The following is a 14,648-nucleotide window of genomic DNA, read 5'->3' as shown; positions in this document are numbered from 1 at the left end:
GTTTCCTGAAAAAATACCAGGAAAACGTAAATACCTTCCGAACAAAAGTCCATCCAAACAGTTTTTTCTATACATAGGATTTCTTTGTTTTTTTGCCACGAATACGTTTCCTGGTAATTTTCACAAAATTTCACACGAAAGTAGATCGCACACCCAAGTTTGATATCACAAATTCTTACATGGTCGGCCCTACTTTCTGTGAATAGTAGTAGATCCACGGACTTTGGGTGCAAAGCACAAATACCGGCACTTATTTGTGTCTCCTCAACTAGTTACCCATCATATTCGCCATGCTAGTCAAGGTGGCGGTTCAAAGGTACATGTATCGTTTGCTACACCAATGCTGCAACATACACGCTTGAAACAAATTATAAATATCTTTATTTTCAAGTGAACTTGTAATTTTCAGATAGATTTATTTCAAAAGGATGGACACGTGTTAATCGATTTAACGATGGAACCACCAGAGATTGTTAACTTCCACTGAAACGAGTCACCAAAAACTGATAGGTTGACTCGAGTTAATCGATTTAACGATGAAACCACAAGAGATTGTTAACTTCCACTGAAATGAGTCATCATCAACTGATAGATTGACCGTCATCAACCTCTTGACAAAATGAATCTACTTCGTCGACCTATTTGAAAGAACGAACACCAAAATTGAATAGTCAACGGTGTGGTCCCTAACACCGATGCAATGGTCAGATACTTATGTTGTGCGACATTATAGAGGTTTGGGAATTGAATGCCTAACGGCTATTACCCAGGTAGGATGGGCAACTCTCAAAAACCATTCCTGTAAGGGCTTCCATTGCGACGACAAAGAGTAAGGGGAAGATTGCGCCCCCTTGCCTCAAACCTTCCCGCATGAGAGATCTTTCTACCAAGAACACCATTGACCACCACTTTCGAGCTTGCCGTGGAAAGCAAGATTGCAATTCATCTAAGCCACGCGTGAGCGAGCCCCTCACTACAAAATAGATGACTTTTAGCGACGGTTCACTTGTGTCACGTAAAACCGGTTTTGTTTACCGAAAATATGCTTGTAATGATTTTGGCCATCACCCCATTCATCACCGAAGCACTGTCACGAAAAAACCCGATTGTTCCACTTTTTTCTCTAATCTAAGATCGTATCTTAAGTGACAAACACAATTTTGTCACGGATGTCGATTTTCGGTGATTGTCGGTGTCAAAACCGGCAGACCTCGGGGTAGGGGGTCCCGAGCTGCGGATCTAGGATCGATGGGGAACAAGGGATGACGAACACAATGTTTATCCAGGTTCGGGCCCTCTCGAAGAGGTAAAACCCTACACCCTGCTTGATTTGTATTAGATGTGTAATATGGTTTGCAGAGTAGATCTACCTCGAGATCAATATGAGCTAAACCCTAAAGAGGTGAGGTGATGAATGTAGCTCTAGCCCTAAAGACTAAAAACCCTTGGTTTATATAGACAACGGTAGGGTTAGGGTTACCGAAGATAGATTACAATAAGGGTAAAAGAGATCCTGCGCCTTCTTGACCTGGAGGGCACACCACAGCTTCATAGATCTCCTGTCCGTATACGGCTCCACCAGTCCGGCCCATGTACAATGGGCCGTCGCCCCAAGGACCACTTAGTTCATGACTCCCTCAGTGACGACCAAGATTGTTCACCTTTGATCAGCCCATTTGTCACCAAAGATCATTTTTGGTGACCGTAATATGTCACTAGTAATCGGTTTGTCACTTTGATAGTCAATGATTCTGACAAACGGGTAGCAGATGCTGATGTGGTAGCTTCCCTGTTGGCCCGACATTGACTTTTCGCCGATGGTGTCCGTTAGTAATAAATAGAGTGTCAGGCTTCACCAGTCAATGGTGCTGGCGTATGGGCCGAGTACATCCTCACATGGATAGCTTTTATCTTTATTGAGTTAGCTTTGATGCCTTGTTGGGAGACGATGAAGCTGAGGAGCTGTCCCGAAGGAACCCCCAAAACACACATTGAACCAACGTAGATTAGAGAATGTTTGTTCAAGGTCGGAGAGCAGGTTGGCTTCGCTTGTTGTTTTGATGACGATGTTGTCGACGTAAGCTTCAACGTTGATGCCGATCTGGTCGTGGATGCATTCTTGCATCATATGTTCATATGTGGCGCCCATGTTCCTGAGCCCGAATGGCATTGTGATGTACAACAATGGCCTCAAAGGTGTGATGAAAGATGTTTTCTCCAACTCGTACTCCTTCATCCGGATCTGATGGTAATCGGAGTAGGCGTCCAAGAAACAGAATCATCCGCAGCCCGTGGTGGAGTTGATACGGGGCAGCGGGAATGGACCTTTCAGGAAACCATGTTGATGTCAGTGTAGTCGACACACATGCACCATGAGATGATCTTTTTATGGACTATGATGGGGTTCGCCAACCACTTGGGGTGAGCAACCACCCTAATGAACCTTGCAATGAGGAGCTGGCCGATTTCTTTTTCGATTGCTCGACGCTTTTTTGTGGCAAAGTTTCCGTGGGATTGCTTGACCGACTCATGACCTATTGGATGCCTAGGTTGTGCTCAGCAATGAGTGTAGGAACCTCGGGCATGTTAGCGGGCTTCCAAGTGAATATGTCCGAATTGTTCATAAGGAATTGTAGGATGATGACCTCCTCTTCTCGGTAGATGTCTCCTCCAATGATCATCGTCTTTGTCGGGTCTTCTGCCTGCACTTGGAATTTCGTTTTCTCTTTGACGGGCTAGAAAGCCGGTCCAGAGTTGGTCTAGCGGGACAATGTTGTGATGGATGGGTCGAAGGATCTCTTGATCTCCTCGAGTTCTGTGGAGGCTAGTGCGGCCTCTACAAGCTCTACATTGGTGACCTCCACTTCGAGCGCCCTCTCGGCACTACCTTGTGCGGAAATGATGCCATTTGGTCCTGGTATCTTCACGCATATGAGGGTAGCAACACGAACTTGACATAAGTGGGCCTACCGAGGATAGTGATGTAGCCCGTGTGAAACGACGAAACCTCAAAGAACATTGTATCTAAGCGCAAGTTTTCCTTGTCTCCCAAGATAACTTCCAGGTAGATTTGTCCCAGGGGTTGCACCTTCATGCCCGACACAAACTTGTGGAAGTTGGTGGGCGTGGGGCTTAGGAATGACTTGGAGAATCACATCTTTGACATGGTGTTCGGGAAGATGATGTTGACCCCGCTGCCATCGTCCATAAGGGCTTGCTGAAGGCAGAAGTCGCCAATGATTGGGTCGAGCACCAGGGCAGATTTCCCTAGATGTGGGATGTAGTCTAGTGATTGGCACGTTCGAAGGCGATGGTGGAGTCCGGCCACTCTAGGTATTCCATGTGAGCCGGTGCAGTTGCATAAACTGCACGTCGTGCGAGCTTCTAGGCTCGCCATGTATTGGTAGCGTGGAAGATCATGTGCACACCTTGCGGTCGGGAAGGGTGGTGGGTTGACGAAGATCTAGCCGCTTTGGAGTTGTCTAGGGTCGGCGCTGCCTCCCGTGTCAAGGGCGATGTAGGGACACGGGGGCATAGAGTGTCCCCATGTTGGTTGAAGATGAACGCGACACTTCCTAAGTACATGGTGTTGATGGGAGAGGGCAGTGTGCCATATAGAGTAGCCTACTCCCATCGGTGACAAACTTGAAGGAGCTGAAAACAAAATTTTAGCCTGGCAGGAAGTCGTCGGGCATGACTAGATATCCAATCTGGGCCTAGTATGCGTTTGACGCAACCCGTGATTGGCGTGCCAACTTATGGTGCAAAAAACTGTCAGTGCCCTCAGTAGGGTGGAGAGCATAGCCAGAAGTACCAGAGGAGAGTTCCATGGGGTTTTAACCAGGTTCGGTCCCCCATGGTCGAGGTATTACCTCACTCCTACATTGTTTTAGATTGATGTGGGAGCACCTCATGCGTGGGCGTTACCAGTGGAGGATGATGAATACTAACGAGGCATATGTAATGGAACAGATGCCTCAAACTACCCCTAGCATGGCCTTATAAAGGGGGTGAGAGCTAGTGTTTACAGGGTTCCTAACCGACCTTCCCGCGAGGGCATCTTGGCTTGTACAACAAGATCATGCTCTATCTTCAAGGAAGGCCCCTGGACCCATCATTGTGATTAGGTAAATGTCAAGCATCTGGGCCTTGAGGCCGGCCTAGTCTAGGCCTTCCCGATTGATGGGCCACCCCCCATAAAATATATCGTTAGCAGCTGCATGCACCGTTCTGCAAGTAGAATCAGGGCCAGTGAGCTGTGGCGGTGGACTCGGTCTGACGGTTTGCGCTACAGGCTTGGTTCACGATAGCGGCACATCGTTGGTCCTCGGGGTCCGGGTGTTGGTGCGGCGGCGATCTAGGTTCCACCCACATCTGCCATCTAGTGTCACTTGGCGACATAGGCTGGCATGTGGCATCGGCATGGATCCATCATGGATCCTACGAGGCGACACTACTCGGGGCACCCATGGCGGTGATGGGGTTGTGCGACTGCTTGGTTTAGTAGCGGTGCGATCCGCGTCAACGGTGTTTGTGTATGCCCTAGTGTGGGCTAGCTTCGATGGGTGGCGTAATCTGGTCCATTGTGGTGAACGATGGCCGGTGGCGTGCGTGTATAGAGGGCCAACTTGGTCCGCGCACGTGCAAGCCTTGGCCTTGTGATCTCCTTGCATACTGCTCAGTTTGGGCATTAGTCCGAGCTGGGATCCCGTGACGTTAGTATGCAATCGGTCACATCGGCGCTGATGGCCACGGGCGTGACGGCACCGTGCGAGCTAGCCTAGGCTTGCTTGATGACGGGGTTCGTTAGGCACTGGGTTCCGCACCCTAATACCAGAACTAGCTGGGGAAGGAGGCGTGTATGCTTCCTTCCGTGGAGGCATTGACCCAGACCTGATGGATGTTGCCGGTCTAGGAGTGGAAGGAGATGCCTTATGCTCTTTCTGCCATAGTGGGTGCATTACAATGTGGACTGATGGCGGTGTCTCGGGACATGAATGCCGGGGCGGTGGCCTCGAATGACAGTCCACATGGTTGTCTCTTCGGTGAGGGGTGTGGCAACGGGTGGCTCGAAATCGCTCTCTATCATTGGTAGTTGCGATGCCCAGATGTGGATCTAGAGGGCTTCTACTTGTCGTGGTGGTACTAGGTGCTTCTTGGTGATACGGGTGAGCTGTCGAGCGAAAGCTTCGTGCTTTGGTGCCGAAGGCGGCGATGCCTGTGGGTGCCGCTTTCCTATTTCCTATTGAGGACATGATTGTGGTTCTCCTCTCTGTGCTATCTTCTGGGAGAAGACCCTTGTTCATTTCAGACCCGGCAGTGGTGACGCTTTCCGTTGTTCCTCGTCCTGAGGGCGTTTGGAGGTTTGGTGTCCCAGGTCATGTCGTCGTGTTGTGTTCAGGCCTTCCAGTGTTATCTTTCGGCAACGTAGCCGCATATGTCTATGTTGCACGGTTATCTCAGGATCTACTTTGTAAGAGGGCTTCATCACTACCTTGTATCATTTGACTGTGTACCTTGGTGTGTGCTAAGAGCCTGCTTCGAGAATTTAGTGAATCTGAGCCTCTTTCAATGTTGATATCATTGGTGTAGGATTGATTACCACACTGACCGTGTGGTAATTGGAGCCTCTTTTACATTTCCCATTTATACAAGGAGCCTGGTCACACATGTGAGATCATCGTTTGCTGCAGGGCAACGTTTCATGCACAACGAAATGATGTATCAAATTGCCAGGCAAGTAGACTTTACACAGCACAAAAACATAGCAACGACATAAAGGATGCAAATTGGAAAACGATGAAGCACATGCTCCTGGATGGCTTACAATGTTGCTATCGCACCAAGGAGCATTCTTATTATAGGTTTGAATAAGTCGCCAGGAATCGAAGATGTAGGCGAGCGGTGCGGTGTGGCTGCGGAGAAGGCACGCCACTACTAGTCCTCTTATCATGCTCTAATGAGGAGTGTGTGTGAGAGAGAGTCCCTTATATGTTGGTCTCATTTCTCCTTCACTCCATATGTGTCTTTTGAGGAATGAAAATTAAATGGGGCAAAACCCCATATACTTTCAACAATGACGACAAGGAGGTCTGTAGCAAGGGGGGCAGTTGGGGTTGTCACTATCTGCAAGAACAAATTATGAGATGCAAATTCTGGAAACACAAGACAGAGGGAAGCTATAATTAGTCTTTAATTATTTCACTGCCAATTTTTGGTCTGACTAGCCATATATTTTACATATTGTTTTGTGGGTTTACCAAAAGCGGGGGAGAATTTTGTCGAGAATCATCTTCGTTTGGAGCCACAAGCTTTCCGGCCATTTAATCCTCCAATCAATATTACTAACATTTGAATAATGCATGAGAAAGAGAACATGTAACAGTAACTTGAACTTCTATCCATTTTCTTGATATATCAATTGTCAAGCCCTTTTTAAATTTTTTGTTATCTTTGATTTCAGAAGGAGTACTAGGTATTTTGTAATAAATCTGTGGTCGGATCTGCAACAATGAAAGGCCAAAGTACTTACTGTTTCTCTGTGTCACACTCGGACCCGCCAGCCCTCCAGAAGGCATGGTAATGAGCAGAACGATCTCCAGTATAAGGAGCAGAAGAAACATTTTCATGTGGCACCTCGAAGCCATGGTAAACTGAAGGCTGTTGCACACACCACTCTCTTTCTCTTTGTATTGTCACCCTGCTGCTTCGTCTCTCTCTATATAAAGGATTTATCACCCTGTTGAACGCACCCACAACTTGGCTTTTGGTTCATTGGATGGTTGTTGCTGGCAGCTGGCATGGACGCAGACACGCTCTACTTGCCCTTTCAATTGGCAGCTTTGCTTGACTTTTGAAAGTGGAGACAGGCCGAACTTCACTGCTTCGAGCAGTAGACATGCACCACGAGAGTGGTTAAGGAGTCGCTGCACCTCATCATTCTATTGCAGACGTTGAAGAATCATTGTGCTGCCGACAGGGATTATGTGAGACCTCCTGTACGCTTGAAATACCATGTACGCTCCGGGTATTCCAGAACAAAAAACATGGAGAAAAATAAAAATGGAATACATACAAGAGATACTAGATGATATCCCGCGTGTTGACGCGGAGGTGGATGTATAGTTTGTAAATATTGTGCAGAATACTAATTCGGTCGTTACGATTTAAACCAAGTGAGAAATTTCTGCATAAGAAAAAAGCTTAACATAAAAAGTTAATAATGTCACAATTAAATGCATTGTGATTTAAAACCCACTTAAAATGCACTAATGCATGTTGCATGGTAGAAGATTCTCCGGCGTAGATCAGATGGACGCTAGTGAATCAAGCTAGTAACCTAAATCCAATGACTATAATTTTTAAGATGGTGTGGAATCACACATGTTAAGACAATTAGAAGTAGGGGATTACTCTTTTGTGTATACAGGATATAGGATAAGAAGATTTGACTTCACATGAAAACACAACTTTGAAAACGGAATATTCAATATGTCACCTTCTTAAGGAGGAAGAAGAAGGCTTTAAATAGGTTCCCCAAAACTCGAACTGTTATGCCCAGATTATGTGCACCCCGGAGGCTTGGTGCTGCCATGAAGGTTCCAGGCTAACTGCGGATGGGCAGGCTGTAGGGTCAACTGAAACATTTCAACCTAGGTTGTCACCCTTTTGGTAAGCCCGACGGCTGGCCAGAGGTTCTCCGGAGACTGCTGGGCATGAAGGTTTCGGGCACCCACTAAAGGAATTTTTTTTAATTTTTTTCCTGATTTTTAAATTTCTAAATTATTTGACAATTTAATCTCTAATCACCCCTCATCACTGCTCAATTTAATCTATAATCTCTATTCTCTAATCATCCCTCATCATTCCAAATCGTCTAACTTCCCGGCCGGTCACCCATGCTGTCACTACTCCAGCCTGAGCACGCTTAACTTCCGAGTTCGATTCCCCCTATTTTCCAAGTCGGCACTTGTTGTTTTCCTGACAATAGTAAGATGTCAATCCTATTAACCCTCAGGAGTTTAGCTTGAGCATGAAGTCACACGTTTCACTGTTTGAGTTTGAAACTATTATTCTAAAAAAAATATTTAGTAACACTAATATTTCTTGAATAAGTAGTTTGACCATAATTGACCACAGTTTGACCAGATTTGACCAAAATTCAAAAAAACTGAAATAATTATTTAGTAACACTAATATTCTTGAATAATTATGTAGTAACACTAATACTTCTTGAATAAGTAGTTTGACTAGATTTAACCAAAATTCAAAAAAACTGAAATTTGAGCATAACTTGTTTTTCTTTTAGAATTTGAGGATTCTAAAAATTTGCAAAACGGCCTACGGCGTCAAAATCGGATGCGGATTTTCGTGCTGAACATTTTGATATATTATACTTTTTTCGACATCGTATGCAAAAGATATAGTCGTTTTACTTTTTCATAACACTTTTTTGCAAAACATGTCCAAATTTAAGTTTTTAAATTTTGCTAACTAGTACATGTAGTAACATAACTACATCCCGAAGGATTTTAATTTTTTTAGTTCTTATCATTTTCTTTTGTTTTTTTGAAAACTGAAATGGCGATACGGACGCGCGGGGGGTAGAGTTTGAACCCCTTTAGTCCCGGTTTGAGACACGAATCGGGACTAAAGGGCATCGCACCCTTTAGTCCCGGTTCGTGTCTCAAATCGGGACTAAAGGTCCCATTTGAACCGAGACTAATGCCTTCCCGATGCCCTAGCCGCTCGAACCGGGACCAATGCTCACATTAGTCCCGGTTTGTAATACAACCAGGACTAAAGGGTGCATTGAGCTTGGACCAAAGCCATGTTTTCTACTAGTGATGTAGGAACCTCAGGCATGTTAGCAGGCTTCCAAGAGAATATGTCAGAATTGTTCATAAGGAATTGTAGGAGGACGACCTCCTCTTCCCGGCACAGGTCTCCTCCCATGATCATCGTCTTTCTCATGTCTTCTGGCTGCACTTGGAATTTCTTGTCTCTTTAACCGGTTGGAAAGCCGGTCCAGAGTTGGTCTTGCGGGACAGTGTTGTGATGGATGGGTCGAAGGACCTCTTGATCTTCTCGAGTTCCACGGAAGCTAGTGCGGCCTCTGCAAGCTCTACATTGGTGACCTCCACTTCGAGCGCCCTCTCGGCACTATCGTGTATGGTGATGATGCCATTTAGTCCTGACATCTTCACGCGTATGAGGGTAGCAACATGAACTTGACATAAGCGGGCCTACCAAGTATAGCGATGTAGCCCGTGCGAAACAGCATAACCTCAAAGCACATTGTCTCCCAGCATAAGTTTTCCTCAGCTCCCAAGATCACTTCCAGGTAGATTTGTCCTAGGGGTTGCACCTTCATGCCTGGCACAAACCCGTGGAAGCCGGTGGGCGTGGGTCTCAGGAGTGATTTGGACATTCCCTCCACCGCCTATAAAGGCTTGCAGAAGGTAGAAGTCGCCAAGGATCGGGTCGAGCACCAGGGAAGATTTCCCTAGATGTGGGATGTAGTCCGGTGATTGGCACGTTCGAAAACGATGGTGGAGTCCGACCACTCTATGTATTCCATGTGAGTCGGTGCATTTGCATAAACTGCACGTCTCACGAGCTTCTAGGCTCGCCATGTATTGGTAGCATGGAAGATCATGTGCACTCCTTGCGGTCGGGAAGGCTGGTGAGTTGATGAAGATCTAGCCGCTTTGGAGTTGTCTAGGGTCGGCGCTGCCAACCGTGTCAAGGGCGATGGAGGGACACAGAGGCACACAGTGTCCCGTGTTGGTTGAAGAGGAACATGAGGCTTCCTAAGTGCATGGTGCTGATGGGAGAGGGTGGCGTGCCATCATAGAGCAGCCCACTCCCATCGGTGATGAACATCAAGGAGACCAAGACGAAAGTTTGTCCTGGCATGAAATCGTCGGGCATGACTACATATCCAATCTGGGCCCAGTCTGTGTTTGACGCAGCCCCTAATTGGTGCGCCAACTTAGGGTGCGGAAAACTGTCAGTGCCCTCAATAGGGTGGAGAGCATAGCCGGAGTACCAGAGGAGAGTTCCCAAGGGGTTTTAACCAGGTTCGGGCCCTCATGGTCTAGGTATTACCTCACTCCTGCTTTGTTTTGGATTGATGTGGGAGCACCTCGTGCGAGGGCGTTACGAGTGGAGGATGATGAATACTACCGAGGTATATGTATAATGGAACAGATGGCTCGAACTACCCCTAGCATGGCCTAAGGGGATGAGAGCTTGGGCTTACAGGGTTCCTAACCGACCTTTCACGAGGGCATTTTGGCTTGTACAACAAGATCATGCAATATCTTCAAGACAGGCTCTGGACACATTGTTGGGATTAGGTCGCAGCCAAGCATCCGGGCCGTGAGGCCAGCCAGTGTGGGCCTTCCGGATCAATGGTCCACCCCCGATATAATGTCCCGTTAGCGGATGCACGCACGGATCGGCAGTCAGTGGCGGGGCCAACGAACAGTGGCGGTGGCCTTGGCCCGACGGGTTGCACTACGCTACAGGCTTGGTTCATGATGGCGGCGCTTCATTGGGCCTATGGTGCGGGTGTTAGTGCGGTGGCGATTTGGGTTCCACCCAGATTTGCCATCCGGTGCCACCTGGCGACACGGGCTGGCTTGTGGCATCGGCGTGGATCCATCGTGGATCCTACGGGGTGACACTGCTCGGGGTACCCATGGCGGTGATGGGGTTGCACAGCTGCTTGGTCGTTTAGCGGTGGTGCGATCCGCATCAATGGCATTTTTGCGTGCCTTGGTGGGGGCTAGCTTCGACTGGTGGCGTAATCTGGTCCGTTGTGGTAGACGACGTCCGGCGGCGGGCGAGTATAGAGGGTCGACTTGGTCTACGCGAGTGCAACCCTTCGCCTTGTGATCTCATTGCATACTGCTCCGTTTTGGCATTAGTCCGAGCTGGGATCTCCTAACGTTACAATGCCATCGGCCACATCGTCGCGGATGGCCACTGGCATGACGACGTGCGAGCTAGCCTAGGCTTGCTCGACGGTGGTGTTCGGTAGGCACTGGGTTTCGGCCCCTAACACCAGAACTAGCTGGGAATGGAGGCGTGGATGCTTCCTTCCGTGGAGGCGTTGACCCAGACCTGATGGACTATGTCGATCTAGGAGTGGAAGGAGATGCCTTATGCTCTTCCTTCCAAAGTGGGTGCGTTACAATGTGGACTGATGGCGGTGTCTCGGGACATGACAGCCAGGGCGGTGGCCTCGAATGACAGTTTGCATGGTTGTCTATCCAGCAGGCTCCATGGCAGTGGCCATGCCTCGTGGTCATCTAGGAGGCGAGGGGTATGGAAGCGGGTGGCTCAAACTCGCTCTCTATCACTGGGAGTTGCAATGCCCAGATGTGGATCTAGAGGGCTTGTAGTAGACGTGGTGGTCCTGGGTGCTTCGTGGTGATACGAGTGAGCTGTCGAGCGAAAGCTCCGTGCTTTGGCGCCGAAGGCTGTGATGCCTGCGTGTGCTGCTTTCCTATTTCCTATTGAGGACGTCATTGTGGTTCCCCTCTCCACGCTATCTTCCCGGAGAAGACCCTTGTTCATTTCAGACTCGACAACGGTGACGCTTTGCACTGTTCCTCCTGCTGAGGGCATTTGGAGGTTAGGTGTCCCAAGTCATGTCGTTGTGTTGTGTTCAGGCCTTCCAATGTTATCTTTCCGTGACGTAGTCACGTGCGTTTATGTTGTGCGGTTATCTCGGGATCTACTATGTAAGAGGGCTTTCTCACTACCTTGTATCATTTGACTGTGTACCTTGGTGTGTTATTTATCTATATGGCGATGCAAGAGCCTGTTTCGAGAATTTAGCGAATCCGAGCCTCTTTGATTGTTGATATCATTGGTCTAGGATTGATTACCACACAAACCGTGTGGTAATTGGAGCCTCTTTTACATTTGCCATTTATACAAGGAGCCTGGTCACACATGTGAGATCATCGTTTGCTGCAGGGCAACGTTCCATGCACAACGTAATGATGTATCAAATTGCCAGGCATGTAGTCGTTACACAGCACAAAAACCTAACAATGACATAAAGGATGCAAATTGGAAAATGATGAAGCACATGCTCCTGGGTGGCTAACAATATTGCTATCACACCGAGGAGCATTCTTATTATAGGTTTGAATAAGTCGCCAGGAATCGAAGATGTAGGCGAGTAGTGCGGTGTGGCGGCGGAGAAGGTGCGCCTGTACTAGTCCTCTTATCATGCTCTAACGACGAGAGAGAGAGAGAGAGAGAGAGAGAGAGAGAGAGTCCCTTATTACAATGGTCTCATTCCTCCTCCACTCTAGTACATGTGCGAGACTACAATTTGCTGATGCCAGGCAACCAGCTGTAATGCGTCTACATGACTTTTGAGGAATGAAAAATTAAATGGGACAAAACCCCATATACTTTCAACAATGACAAGGAGGACTGCGGCAAGCGGGACACCTGGGGTTGTCACTCTCTGCAAGAACAATTTAAGAGACGCAAATTTTCCATTAACAATTCTGGAAGCATATTGTACGTAACACATTACTATCACCATGCTGAACCGAATTTTTAACTACTGCTTCAAGTAGAGCAAGCATTTCGGAAACAAACTACATGATGAGTCAAGGCAGAGGGAAGCTATAAATAGTCTTTAATTATTTCTCTTTGCCAATTTTTCATCTGACAACCCATATATTTTAGATATTATTTCGTGGGTTTACCAAAAGTGGGGGAGAATTTCGTCGAGAATCATCTTTGCTTGGAGTACCACAAGCTTTCCGGTCGTTTAATCCTCGACTCAATATGACTAGCATTTAAATAATGCATGAGAAGGCGAACTTGTAATAAAAATTTCTATTCTTTTTCTTGATATATCAATTGTCAAACCCTTTTTAATTTTTTGTTACCTTTGATATAAATAAAATTTGTATTTAGAACACATAGGTACGGTATATTAAGAATGGATATATATGCGAATATAAACATTTCGAATTTCTGTACAGTTTAAACCTAAAGTGCTTTAATGATCAAAACCCGTAATGACGGTATAATACTCTGTCTCCATGTAAGAGATGAACATTTGTCTAGTGAGTTAACTGATACTCTCTCCGTCCGTAATCATTTGTCGTAGAAATGATGTATCTAGACATATTTTTAGTTCTAGTATTTTATCCATTTTTGAGACAAGTAATTTCGGATAGAGAGAGTACTAGCTATTTTGTATTCCCTCTGCCAGAAAAAGCTTGTCCCTCGAATGGATATATCTAGCATCAAGTTAGTGCTAGATGCATCCATTTAAGGAACAAGGTTGGGACAAGCTTTTTCGGATGGATGGAGTAATAGCTATGTGGTCTGATGTGCAAAATTGAAAGGCCAGAGCACATACCGTTTATCTGTCTCGCACTCGGACCTGCCAGCCCTCCAAACGGCATCGTAACGAGCAGAATGATCTCCAGTACAACGAGCAGAAGAACCATCTTCATGTGGTAAAATGAAGGCTGTTGCACACACCACTCTCTTTCTCTTTGTATTGTCACCGTGCTGCTTCGTCTATCTCTATATAAGAGATTTGTCACCCTGTTGAACGCACCCACAACTTGGCTTTTGGATGGTTGTTGCTGGCAGCTGGCATGGACGCAGACACGCTCTACCTGCCCTTTTAATTGGCATCTTTGCTTGACTTTTGAAAGTGGAGACAGGCCGAACTTCACTGCTTCCAGCAGTAGACGTCCACCACGAGAGAGGTTAAGGTGCACCTCATCATTCCTTTGCAGACGTTGAAGAATCATTGTGCTGCTGAGTGCTGACTGAGATTATGTGAGACACCATGTATGCTCCGGGTATTCCAAAAAACAGAGGAAAAGAATGATGGAGTTGATTTATTTATTTATTTTGAAAAGGAGGAAGATCCCCTGCCTTTGCATCTGGGTGATGCATGCAACCACATATGATGGAACAGACACAAGAGATACTAGATGATACCCCACATGTTGACGTGGACGTGGATGTATAGTTTGTAAATATTTTGTAGAATACTAATTCGGTCCTTACGATGTAAACTAAGTGAGAAATTTCTACATAAGCCAAAAAAAAGGTTGTAACATAAAAGTTATGAATGTCACAATTAAATGCATTGTGATTTAAAAACCACTTAAAATCCAATAGTAGATGTTGCATGATAGAAGATTCTCCGGCGTATATCAGATGGATGCTAGTTGATCAAGCTAGTAAATCCAATGGCTACAATTTTTTTTGATGATGTGGAAGCACGCATATTAAGATAATTAAAAACTATAAGTGTGACCCGCACATTTGCGCGGCTAGAATTTAATCATCTTCGTACACATGATATTTTCGATTTGGATAGGGTCTCCAGCTCAATTTTTTTCCTTTTTTCATATGAATATTCTATATAGAGTTTTAGTACTTTAAATAAATAATTTGATAAATTGACACCATTATTATTGACCATCTAAATATAATTAACTTATTGGCACTATAATATTTTAAGTATATAAATGAACATTTACCAAGAAATAAATATAAATATAAATGTCTTTCTTTTGAACCAAGTTTTTTCTTGCTCCGTATGCGTCATCATTAGCGGTGTGGTGGCTCATGCATTCATT

The 14,648-nt window shown here is 46.1% G+C and overlaps 1 protein-coding gene and 1 long non-coding RNA gene across 2 annotated transcripts; both read right to left on the bottom strand.

The window, feature by feature from the left end:
- Window positions 1-8,969: 8,969 nt before the first annotated feature.
- On the bottom strand, window positions 8,970-9,430 carry LOC120973291 (uncharacterized). The gene is made up of 2 exons (XM_040398793.1): window positions 9,287-9,430; window positions 8,970-9,200 (listed from the first exon to the last, which is right to left on the bottom strand). Exons 1-2 carry the CDS (start codon window positions 9,428-9,430, stop codon window positions 8,970-8,972), a joined length of 375 nt encoding a protein of 124 aa, XP_040254727.1.
- A 2,581-nt stretch (window positions 9,431-12,011) lies between these two features.
- Window positions 12,012-13,639, bottom strand: LOC109740664 (uncharacterized). Its single transcript, XR_002227374.4, has 2 exons — window positions 13,406-13,639; window positions 12,012-12,493 (listed from the first exon to the last, which is right to left on the bottom strand). It is a non-coding gene; the product is annotated as an uncharacterized lncRNA (long non-coding RNA).
- Between the last annotated feature and the right edge of the window lie 1,009 nt (window positions 13,640-14,648).

This window comes from Aegilops tauschii, chromosome 2 (genome assembly GCF_002575655.3).
Source record: "Aegilops tauschii subsp. strangulata cultivar AL8/78 chromosome 2, Aet v6.0, whole genome shotgun sequence".
Lineage (NCBI taxonomy): Eukaryota > Viridiplantae > Streptophyta > Magnoliopsida > Poales > Poaceae > Aegilops > Aegilops tauschii.
Note: the sequence above shows the minus strand (reverse complement) of the source record. Positions and strands in the feature narration are given on the sequence as shown.